General features: G+C 36.0%; 1 protein-coding gene across 2 annotated transcripts in view; it reads left to right on the forward strand.

Annotated features, from left to right (window-relative positions):
• Window positions 1-13,448, forward strand: part of proza (protein Z, vitamin K-dependent plasma glycoprotein a) — a 229,740-nt gene that overhangs the window by 22,875 nt on the left and 193,417 nt on the right. The window contains exon 10 of one of the 2 annotated variants that reach the window (XM_079835349.1): window positions 8,636-10,592. The exons of the other annotated variant lie outside the window; for it this stretch is intronic. Coding sequence (XP_079691475.1) covers window positions 8,636-8,842 — 207 coding nt within the window. The 3' untranslated portion in view covers window positions 8,843-10,592. Of the gene's footprint in view, window positions 1-8,635; window positions 10,593-13,448 lie in introns of those variants that run through there. 2 annotated transcript variants of the gene reach the window in all.

A 13,448-nucleotide genomic window follows, 5' to 3' on the forward strand; every position in this document is an offset into this window, starting at 1 on the left:
TGATTATCCTTGATTATTCAGGTTATGGAAATAATAAAAAGAAACATTGAGAAGGATAGGTGTATAAAAGAAGAGACACAGGTATCTGACCTGCCCCTTCAGTTAAATGCGTTAAATATTTTTAACCCGTTAAACTGGAAAAAATGAATTGCCTGTGTTTACAGCACTAATTTAATTTAATTTAAACTTTCTCCCTTTAAATACCTTTGTCCATTCAAGAATAATTTATGCAATTTTATATGAGTTATTTGAAAAAATTTAAAGAGCAGTTTCATGTCTGTCCTTGTCTATATTGTTTAACTGGTCGAGGTTGATATGGGACTTATGAAGTAATAAGTAATGCAATCATTTTTAGAGAGAGTAATATAATTACTCCGTTGAAGATTTAATTAGTAGCTAGTAATTAATTACTTTTTAGAGTAACTGGTTATCACCCACTTTCCTGCCAAGCGTGACAGATGCACTGCGAGCGGAGAGAATCTCATTTCCTCGCTCCTTCTGCACAAATGGACTCGCACGTTCTTCAGAACATTTGCTGTACTTTCACGGCACAAGTGCCGTTATGTTTGGAAACCAAATCAAGGGTTCAAAAAAACAAATATTAAAGTGAGGTGAGCAACGCTTTGCATTCTTGCTTGAACCGTTATAAAGCAACAGGGTAAACAGCTGCTGCTTTTATTCGGACCCAAATAATATACAGGTGCTGGTTATATAATTAGAATATCATCAAAAAGTTGATTTATTTCACTAATTCCATTCAAAAAGTGAAACTTGTATATTATATTCATTCATTACACACAGACTAATATATTTCACATGTTTATTTCTTTTAATTTGATGATTATAACTGACAACTAAGGAAAATCCCAAATTCAGTTTTTGCTCAACACCAGCCACACGAAGGGTCTTTCACACTTGGTTCGATTTCTTGATCTGAACCTGAGTTCAATAGCTCCCCCCCCCCCCGCTGGATTGTGTTCACATTACAGGTGCTGGTCATATAATTAGAATATCATCAAAAAGTTGATTTATTTCACTAATATATTATATTCATTCATTACACACAGACTAATATATTTCACATGTTTATTTCTTTTAATTTGATGATTATATCTGACAACTAAGGAAAATCCCAAATTCAGTATCTCAGAATATTAGAATATTACTTAAGACCAATACAGAGAAAAAGTATGAGCATGTACAGCACTCAATACTTAGTTGGGGCTCCTTTTGTCTGAATTACTGCAGCAATGCGGCGTGGCATGGAGTCGATCAGTCTGTGGCACTGCGCAGGTGTTATGAGAGCCCAGGTTGCTCCGATATTGGCCTTCAGCTCTTCTGCATTGTTGGGTCTGGCATATCGCATCTTCCTCTTCACAATACCCCATAGATTTTCTATGGGGTTAAGGTCAGGCGAGTTTGCTGGCCAATTAAGAACAGGGATACAATGGTCCTTAAACCAGGTACTGGTTGCTTTGGCACTGTGTGCAGGAGCCAAGTCCTGTTGGAAAATGAAATCTGCATCTCCATAAAGTTGGTCAGCAGTAGGAAGCATGAAGTGTTCTAAAACTTCCTGGTATACAGCTGCTTTGACCTTGGACCTCAGAAAACACAGTGGACCAACACCAGCAGATGACATGTCACCCCAAACCAGCAATGACTGTGGAAACTTTACACTGGACCTAAAGCAACGTGGATTGTGTGCCTCTCCTCTCTTCCTCCAGACTCTGGAACCCTGACTTTCATCAGAGAACATAACTTTAGACCACTCAGCAGCTCCAGTCCTTTTTGTCTTCTGATGCGGTCTGTTGTTCAAGAGTGGAATGCGACAGCTGAAACCCATGTCTTGCATACGTCTGTGCGTAGTGGTTCTTGAAGCACTGACTCCAGCTGCAGTCCACTCTTTGTGAATCTCCCCCACATTTTTTAATGGGTTTTGTTTCACAATCCTCTCCAGGGTGCGGTTATCCCTATTGCTTGTACACTTTTTTTCTACCACATATTTTCCCTTCGCCTCTCTATTAATGTGCTTGGACACAGAGCTCTGTGAACAGCCAGCCTTTTTTGCAATGACCTTTTGTGTCTTGCCCTCCTTGTGCAAGGTGTCAATGGTCGTCTTTTGGACAACTGTCAAGTCAACAGTCTTCCCCATGATTGTATAGCCTACATAACTAGACTGAGAGACCATTTAACTCCTAGGAGTCTGAGCTGTTTTGGGGCCCTTTAGAAGTGTTGACATGCTCTGACATTTGTGCATTTTAATATTAAACATATTAATGGCAAAAGTGTAATTACACTGTATTCAGCACAAACTGGGCTACCATAATATGTGAGCAACATGTATGTACATGCTTGTATTTTTGAGAGAATAATGTTTAAGCATAATTTTTGAAAAAAAATAATAATAATAATAATTAAGGCTTCAAAACACACAATAGATATGTGTTCACAAGCCCTTTGATTATTGGGTGTTTTTGTTTTGAGTTTTTGCTTCAAACTGATGTTAGAATCATTGAGCCTACTCATTCACATAAAACAATATATTCATTTACATTTTGTAAAACACTTTTTCTTTACTCAGGCCTTATGCGAGTAAACGATCCATGAATAATAATGTGATCACTCCTGAGAAACAAAGACCTGCATAATAATGAGCTGCATAATAAATGAGCTTTAGGTAGGCCTACTAGATTTTAGGTTTACTAGATAAGTACAGTAGCAGTAAAACTTTTTTTTTTTTTCTGGGGGGGAAATCTAAATGTTTTTTACTTAAAGTTTTTACTTAAAGCAAGCTAAATGATCTGCCAAAAAAGAAACAAGATTTCAATCAGAAATGTTTTTGAAAGAAGAGCTAAAAAAAAAAAAAAGTAATATTGTGACAATTGGTAATGATGAATGTTATAAGTAAAATATTTGGGATTATGCAATGCAATTATGATTTCAAATAGTATCTGGTGACTTTAGGTTGATTGGGACACTTTTTCCCAGTCATTTCAATAACAAATATTTTCTGAATAATTTCTAAACGATCAAATACACAAAATACTCAAATATCATTTCGAGCTTAGGTCAGAAACACGTGAAATGCATGAGCCAGCGCTGAGGCTATTGTCTGCTATATTGGTGTCAAATACACTAATATATGTATTATACCAGTCTGTTATATTATATAAAATATATTAAAAACATTGATTAAAATTAAGATACAATTTATACAAAACGAAATTCGGTTTAAAGAAAGCAATTAACTTTCTAAAAAACAAACAAAATAACAACAACATAGGGTATAATATTTAAACATCAATATGAAGCAAACTTCGTTTTAAAAACATTGATTAAAATTAAGATACAATTTATACAAAACGAAATTCACTGTAAAAAAGGCAATTAATACTCAAATATCATTTCCATCTTAAGTTCATTTATGAGACACGTGCAATGCGAGTGTCTAAGGTTATTGTCTGTTATATTGACTTCTTATAAAATAAGAAGCAACTATATTAAAAACATTGATTCAAATTAAGATAAAATTTATACAAAACGAAAACAGGCCAAATAAATCTTGTCTAAACAGTCTTGCGTCATGTTGCATCAGGATTTATATTTAAACTGTCTTTTTGCATTTAACATTCACAGATGCTAACTGAGCCTTTTAAACTTAGCCTACCTTACAATGAACTCTCAATCAGCTTTCCATGAGGAGAATTATTCCAGGATTATTACTCAAAGCGATGTATCTGACCCATAGCTTCACTAGTTGTTTGCATGAGTTGATGTGTGTGTGGGCGTCGACGAATGGATCATCTGTATTTGAATCTGAATGAGCGCGCGGGCCATGGGCGTGGCCGCATTAGCGATAATGAGGCAGTAATGAGTTGACTGATATCTCCCATTTTTCACACAGATTACATAAACACAGAATATTTGTTTTCATTTTGATTTACATGATTTAAAACCTGACATTTCAACATTTCTTTAGACGTGGTCTCATGTTTGTGTGTCAAGTTCTCACTAAACTAGAGGTCATTTTCTGAGGAGAATCAGATTAGACATCATTGAGAGAGAGGCTGAAGATCGCGAATCTTGTTTGTTTCCCTTATTTTGCAAAAAGCACAACAATTTGTTTTTATTGTGACTGTACACAACAAATTATTCAACAACTTAACAGATTATAATGATGTATAACACTTGCCTGAATGATAAAAAACGACAGTTATTTGAGTCTCTTTGGCACTGATAAGAAAAAAAGCAAGCCAATAACGCCGGCGCGACAGCCGACTCGAGAGGGTTAAAGGCCTTTGCAGGTGGTTTGAGTTCATCAGCTGATTAGAGTGTGGCACCAGGTGTCTTCAATAGTGAACCTTTTCACATTATTCTAATTTTCTGAGATACTGAATTTGGGATTTTCCTTAGTTGTCAGTTATAATCATCAAAATTAAAAGAAATAAACATTTGAAATATATTAGTCTGTGTGTAATGAATGAATATAATATATTAGTGAAATAAATCAACTTTTTGATGATATTCTAATTATATGACCAGCACCTGTAATGTGAACACAATCCAGCGGGGGAAGGGGGAGCTATTGAACTCAGGTTCAGATCAAGAAATGGAACCAAGTGTGAAAGACCCTTCGTGTGGCAGGTGTTGAGCAAAAACTTATCATAAATGGATTAAGCTCTATTAACATTACTGGATAACATTAAGCTCTGTTAACAACTTGCGTTGCAGAAGCCTGTACACAGAATGTATACCAAATAGACAGTGCTGGGTTGGGTATCGATTGAACGATTTGAACGTTTCTGATTCTGTTGATCGATTTCAATTAGGTTAAAATAACCCTTAGATATCATTCACATTTATTTTAAGTCTTATAAAATCATAAAAGGGCATCCATCCGTCATGAAATGGCATCTATCCATCATAAAAGTGCATCCATCATAAAAGTGAATCTATCCATTATAAAAGTGCATCTATCCATTATAAAAGTGCATCTATCCATCATAAAAGGGTTTAAATATGGATATTTTTCTTACACAACTTAAAAACAAATCAGCAAAAAAACTAAAACAAATCAGCCATTCACTGCCATTATAAAACTTGGAAGAGCCAGGGCATTTTTTAATATAACTTAAGTTTAGTTAATTTTTAATATAATTGTGTTTGTCCTAAAGAAGAATGTCATTTACACCTAGGATGACTTGAGGGGGAGTAAATCATGGGCTAATTTTAATTTTTGGGTGAACTAACCCTTTAAGTCTTAGAAAATTAGCAATCACAACAAATAAATACAACTGAACACAGATCCGATTGTTTAAGATTTTCATGTGTTCAGGTAATCAAATGCAAAGTAACACTGCACTTTATAAATAAAATATACATTACAAATAGTTACAAAAGTTATTCATTCAAGAACGAGTTAATTTTCTCTTTGTCTTTTGTTGTTTGATTAGTGTTATTATAGAGACGGCAGCAGGAATATTAGGCTCCTGTCACTTTAAGAGCTGCACGGATCGAATATACTGATACACACGCGTGCAGCACAGAAAACAGCGCATAAGTTGATTCCCGACCTCAAGCATTGAATTCCAGAATTGGAATCGGTTTTCGATTCCCCATTCCTAGTGCTGGGTAGATTACTTACAGTAGTCGGTTACTGATTCCAAACTAGGATTGGGAATCAAAAATCGATTCCAACTCTGAAATTGTATACTTGAGGTCAGGAATCGGATGTGCTGCACGTATATTGGATCTGTGCAGCTCTTAAAGTGACAGCAACCTAATATTCCTGCTGCCGTCTCTATAATAACACTAATCAAACAACAAAAGAGGAAAAAGGAAATATATTCCATTCTTCGTTATCAACAATATTGCATTATGTCAGAGTTTTCCAGACCGGGGTTAATGATGGAACTGCAGGGGATGTGTGAGTTTAATGAAAAGCTATGAATTAAATCATATTTTTTTTTATATATAAATAAAACACTTAAAGACTTTAAATAAATATTTTATTTGTTTATGTCATGTGATCATTAACCGACATCAGAGGACCATGAACTTAATTTAATTATTATTCTCATTGACTTAATTTTATTATTGATCTTACTTATTAACTTAAAATCTAAGAGCTTATTTCAAGTAAATATATTAAAGAGTTTTAGCAGACAAAGAAAAATATGTAAACATGAAATGAATTTGTACATTTTAATGTGCTTGTAAGACAAAAGCCTTCCAGAGACAGTAATATATGGTTAAATGACTCGAGTGATAATTCAAACAATAATGTATGTGTTCGTCAGGTTAGACATGCAATGTTGCAATATTAAGAAAACACTTGTGAAAAACAGTGAAAAGATTTTTGAAAATCCAGTGATTTGTTAGTGCATCCATCCTAAAATGACAATTCTGTCATCATTTACTCGCCTTCAGTGGTGGAATCAAGTACTTGAATAAAATACAGATACGGATAATAAAATATTACTTCAGTAAAAGTATTGAGTACTCCTTTTCAATTTTACTTGAGTGAAAGTACAAAAAATTCATTTGAATAAATCTTGCATACATTATCCTCACAAAAAATCTTTTTTCCAGTCTTCTCTGGAATCTAGTGGAAACAGCCCAAACTGTCTGCAGGGTGCTAGAGCACACAGGGCCTGAGTTACACACTTTCAAAAATGAATTTATAACCAAAATAATCAAAAAGCGTCTCTTTTTTGGGGGGGTTATTACAGCTCAGATAACATATACTTACATGTTTATCACTTTTAGCAGTGGTTTATTTAACTTCAAAGGGTTTCCTGTAAAATGACACCAAAATTGTGTATTTATACCACTATATGTGGGTATGGGAAGCTTTTCAATTTGGTTAGGGCAAATCCATATGGAAATGGTACCAGAGTAATTTAGTGTAAATAACTTACTTTGTGTAAAACAAATGCCAAAGTGATGCATGTCTCCGGAAAGTAGAGACTCTAAGCTTTCAAATGGTATCACATATGAGGTCAGAACTCCTCCACAGACATTTAAAATTGAAAGTATATACATGATGATGTCATTCCTGTACAGGGTCCGCAGAATTTTAAAAAGTCATGATTGATGAATGTTTATTTTGTAATTTTATATAGGCTACTTATATATTTTTATTATGTTTTATATAATCCTTTTGCTCAAAATAATTATGAATGATTATGAATTGTCAAATAGCCAGCACTAGTCAGTATGGAAAAGTGGATGCCGATATGTAATGTGTGTTTACTGTTGACAAACAATATAAAAACAGACGTCGCGGGCTAAATGCATAACATTTTAAGAAATTGCTGTCTAAAGATGAACGTGCATGCGTTCATTTAATTTGTGTTAGAGCTGCATGATTCTGGATAAAATGAGAATCACAATTTACAACTAAACAAAATAAAATAAAGATAACTAAACAAAATAACAGCCAAACCCATGACTTCCCACCCGTGAACTCGTACTAGATCGATGTACTCCCAGTTACGAGTTTTGACGTCACATAGCCCGCGAAGCAACAATGGCAGCCCCCTACGGATGCAGTGTTTATGAAACATATATACAAATAACGTAAAATAAAATGTATAACAGCTTTTCTTGCCGTCTGCGCTGTTTTTCTCCTCCGTTTCCCTCAAATAAGCAAGGAGTAAGCACCTTTGGCGATAGAAATTATTGTAAATGAGCATACACCCCGTACGGTCCGACATGCTTTGTTTACATCAAACTACCACACGATTCCTTGCGCTCAGGCAGTTTGGCGTGACTTTTCCTGGAACACTACAAAGTCGTGAGTCGTGGTTTGAAGTTGTAATTTACGGACTCAAAAACCTGCCTGGAACGCAGCATTACTATTGCAGTTGCAGGATGCTCGTTCAAGTTCAGGAGATAAAATATGCATTGTTACAACCGTCTAAAACATATTACTAAATAAACATCGTAAAGTAAATTATTTCATTATAGTTGTCATTATTCATCAGCATTAGTTCATATACAATGGCCTGGCATAAATGTGTGCTATTCATTGATTGTGAACCGCTCTGGAGCTGTATTGGGGATGCGTGAGCCTGTAGAGCGTGCAACAGCGCCGTGTTTTCCAGCGGTTAGATCAGCATGTTCAAATCAAATGTGCGCATCTGTTACACGGGATATCAGTTCTGACTGGATCTTTTCCCTAATCGACCCTCCCTAACATTTTCGTCTCATTTTTATTTGTTGACGAAAATGACAGTAAGTTTTCGTCATAGTTTTAGTCATCCTACACTAGTTTTTATTTAGCTATTGTCTCGTTTTCATCAGTGAAAAAAGGTTGTTGACGAAAATTATGACAAATTATTCGTCAACGGAATTAACACTGCTAGCTGGTGGACAAACCGCCAGAGAGAGAATTCTGTAGAGTAACAATTACAATGGAAATCTCAGAGATGGATCCTTTAGAACAACACCAAAAATAATGTCTACAGCAGAAAGGGCTGGAATCGAAGGAGAATTTGGAAAATATTTATGAATACAAAAGTACTGTCAATGTAACAGAGGACTGGCATATCCAGGGGGATGACGGGGGTGAAAGAAAGGTATTTAAACTATACATAGTGTAAATAACTGACTTGTTTTATTTTGTCTTAAGGTCACCAACAAGATGGCATGTACAATGGCTCGAGCTAAAGCAGACTGCGTCTTCGGATCCGGCAGCCCCGTGCTCACGCTGTACCGTGAGGTGTTCTTCCTCGCCGGCATAGTGAGCCAGCCTTCAGGAACCGACTGCAAGAACGGCTACGTCCTACAGAAAGTGTCTCGATTTTTGCCATGGTTAAACCCCTTCATGCAGCAATAATGAGTGAGAAAAGTGAACACGCAATACACTTCTACTGTGTTATTTTAGTTTAGTTAATTGTTTCCTCTTACACATATAACGGTAACACTTTATTTTACAGTCCTGTTTCGCATGTACATACTATGTACTTATTGTAGTAATTACAATAACATTATACAATAATAATGGGTACTAACTAGGTACTAGTAGGGGTGTGCGATATATAGCGTGTACGATAATATCAATGTCACGCGTCTCACGGGTATATATGTGGCAATAGCCAACAATACATTGTATGGGTCAAAATTATACAAAAATTTAAATGGCAAAAATCATTAGGATATTAAGATCATGTTCCATGAAGATATTTTGTAAATTTCCTACCGTAAATATATCAAAAATGTATAATTAGTAGTAATATGCATTGCTAAGGACTTCATTTGGACAACTTTAAAGGAGATTTTCTAAATATTTTGATTTTTTTTTGTACCTTCAGATTCCAGATTTCCAAATATTGTCATAACCTAACAAACCATGCATACATGGAAAGCTTATTTATTCATATGATGTATAAATTTCAATTGAAAAAAATTGACCCTTAGGACTGGTTTTGTGGTACAGGGTCACATATTGCCTTTTTTCGATCTCACTTATTAACAGTGACTTTCTGCCACTTAGTGGTGGTTTTAATTTCCTATTTTAAAGTATCTTTTCATTTTTAAAATCCTTTCAAATAATAATATTGTTTTATGTTTCTAACATCAAAACATTATTTATGCAATTGTAACTGCAGGTTAAAAAGATGATGCATACATTCATTAGGTTAGAAAACATGGCTTTATAAAGTTAAAATGCCCATAAAAGGTAAAAATCAATTTAAAGTTATTGGAAAAGATGATTTCTGTCACTGCTGTGAACTGACCACCACAGAATATGAAGAATATTATAACCTTTAGGAGTCAGCTGACCATGGCAGTCCTTAACCTGCCAAAGGTACCAGCACTCATCAACACACTCAGCAAAATATCAACTAATTACCGTTATCGATAAAATCCCTGAATCATTTTTGTCAATATCGCACACCCCCTAGGTACTAAACCTAACCTTATATTATTCTGTACTTTCTTGGTAAGTGCATTGAAAGTGCGCGCATTGTAAAATAAAGTGTAACCCACATAACTTATGACATTGTGCACAGCCATTCAACAAATCAAAAAAAGTGCAGCAGAACTGATCAGATTTGTGGTGTAGGTCCTGAACCTCTCCTGTAAACCCTAACTCTCAAAATAATGAATTGGTTTGAGTAGGGCAAACTCAAATTAAACTCATTTTCCATCACCTGACGAGTGGAGCACAAGCTTAGTTTGAGAACAGATAAATGTTTTATATCGCTGTCTTCCCTTACTTATGCTGGTCACGTGTTTGCACTCAATTAGTAATATACGACCATTGTTTAATTAATGAGGAGTGCAGATGGAATAAATTATGAACTGAGACCAGTTAGAGCTGCGCTAAATTTAGAAATAGAGATTTTCTGAACAGACAACTAAACAAAATAAGTAATTTACTAGAGGTTCTGACAAAATGTGGCTGCAGTCTTTTCATTAAAAATGTCTATTTTTCTTTAATTGCCTAGCGCCTGTAACCTGTAAGTGTCTTAAGGACTGTCCCACAGGTGTGCATGTTCAATTATTGTTCATGATTCATTGAACACGCATGGAAAATATTGTTTAAACCCTTTCCAATAAAGATTAAAATGATCTTTTAAATACACATCTCTTTGAGTTCATGTATTATGTGAGTTGTGATGTTAAAGCATTAAAAACCCAAAGTATTGTGAAAGCTGATTTACAGAAATGGAGCAAACGGTATGTATGTGTTTTGATCATCAGGGCCGGTAACCTATAGAAAAGATGATTAAAGAAATGAACGCTGTGTTTACGTTTAATTCATAGTCTTTGCGGTTTCCCACTAGTACATGTAAGCAGTTTTCTCTACCGCCCTGCTGATAAAAACCCCAATAGAAACCCTTATAGAATTTATAATGGTTTTAATGATGATAATGGAAACTGTAATGCTCCCTGTGGGTATCTACTGGTCATTTGTTGCCTTCTAGTGGTGGCATGTTAAAACCACTAAATCCTACTGGAATATTGCACAAAACACACTACAGGACAAAGGGTGCCAGGTCTGTGTAACAAAACCAGCCCAAAGGCCAATCAAAAATAGCCCTAAACAGCCTATAATATCAGAGCTCAACATATGCCACTCCCATACCTAAAATACATATTTTGATCACTGTTATGAATTATACACAATTGCATCTTGAAAATCTCTAATCATAAACAAATCTTCTAAAAAAATCATAATCTAGCACAGTTTTATCATTGGTAGAATATAATATTCAATGCATGCATTTCAGTGAAACCTTTTAAAGGCGAGGGAAAAATCAACTGTTTACAAGTAGCCCAATTCTGCGAGAAAGCCTCAAACTCGGCAATATGCTACTGAAGCCATGGTTTTAATGGTGAGGCTTGATGATTTGTAATGTTTACTGGTATTTGTAGTGGAAACCCTTAGAAATTCTGTGATGGTTTCTATTGTTTTATTCAGGAGGAGATACAGCGTAATCTCCCCGGACATTGACATGCAGAATAAACATTAAATCTGGAAAAAGACTACTGCTCTCCCTTGCCTTGTTTCTTTGGCTTATATCATGGCTCGTTCAGCGCTACCAGGGGCGGACAGATTTATTCCAGTATTGAATATGTGACGAGTGTTTTCTGTAGGCCTATCGCATTTTAGCAGCCGTGCTTTAATGTGATGACATAAAAAAAAGATGTACTGCAAAAAATTAAAAGAAAACACATCTGCTACAGCTTGTGCTGTAGCACACCCAGATAGCAACATTGTGTTTTCCCAGATCTGGCCCACATCTGGCACTTGTGGCATAATGATCTGGCCCACATACTGCGTGGGATGACGGCCCTTGAGTGGACCACTCCTGTTTGCCAGATCTGGGCCACAAGCAGGCCAGAGCAATGCCACATGTCAGCCAAGAGCAAAGAAATAAACCAGAACTGGACCTTATCTGAGCCACAAAATCTGTGTATATTAGATATGGAGTCAGCTCAGCCTTAATAAACCTGTTAACAAGCAGAATCACTGAAGAGAGAAGAGAACAGAAAAAGAGACGAGCAGAAAAACAAGAACTGACTTCAGCCACAGGCTTAGATGAAATCAACTGAAGATAAAAGAAGACATTAAATCTCTGAAGATCTCAGCAGAGGAGGATTAAACAACTCCACAAACAGCACTACCAGCTTCACACATTACTAACCAGACTGACTTTATTTCTGTCAGACGTCTACAGAAGCTCTTATTGAGAATTAACAGAAGTTTAACTCTAATGTGTTTCATCTGTGTTTCCATTAGTTGGTCTCTTTACTCTTATTAAATGTCTTCCTCTTTTGGCTTCTGCGAATGTGTGTTGGTTAAACACATTTGAAATAGCAAAGGAAGCTAAAGAGAAGTGACATCAGGTGGTTATGATTGTCCTGTGATGGTTTTAAATTGGTGTTACTGAAGCATCATATCTTGCAATGATTTAACAAACATGAACAAAAAATAAAAATGTAACCTATGATGACAGGTAGACACACACAGACATCAACAATCAGCACATGATTCTGATCAATGGTAACAATCAAAAATGCCATGCTGCAATGCTGTCACAGACACGTCAGGTTCCACCCTCCACCAATCACAGCGCACTCCATCGCCAGAGTACTGATCACTATCACCTGCACCTCATCATGGCACTCATCACCAGCACTATAAGAAGCACACGCACACAGCACTCCACGTCCGGTCTCGTTTGCATATACGTCTACCTATGCTTATGTCAAGAACTCTACCAGCGATACTACCTGTCTCCAGCGTGTCTCCTTCCTTCCGTGTTCCCTGTCTGCTGTGTGGGTGTGTTCCTGTCCGTCCCTCTGGCCTCCAGCGATCTCCAGTCTCCAGAAACCTCCAGGCTCCAGCGTCATTCCACCTTCAATACAAAAGACAGTAACTCCCTCTCTCATATCACCATCCTATCTACCATCAACCGGTTTACTCACCTACTCCACTTCCCATGCTCTACTGTGGTCAAATAAACTACCATACCTGTTAACATCTGTGTCTGCCTCCTGTCTACTTGTAACAAATGCATGCTGGGTATAAATGCATGCCAGCATAGTACAGAACTCCCAGCATGCATTGCAGCATAAATATATTATGAAGCTGAATTTTCCTATTATTTTGTTTGTCACCATTGATGAGATTCATACGCAGATTCTTGATATCTGTGTGTATCTGATTGAGGTCAGAATAACTTTGTGTGCTTTGTTCAAATCTAATAACTGATTATTATAATGCTGTAGGATCTCACACTTCTGTACACAGGGTTTGTAGTGCAAATGTATTATTAACACAACACACTTGTTATAATCTAATAACACCAGACAATATATATAAAATGTCATTATAAAACCATCACCAGATGATCATAATCACCAGATGTCACTTCTCTTTAGCTTCATTTGCTATTTCAAATGTGTTTTACCAACAAACATTCGCAGAA

The sequence above is a fragment of the Gobio gobio genome (genome assembly GCF_949357685.1).
Source record: "Gobio gobio genome assembly, chromosome: 1".
Taxonomy (NCBI): Eukaryota; Metazoa; Chordata; class Actinopteri; order Cypriniformes; family Gobionidae; genus Gobio; species Gobio gobio.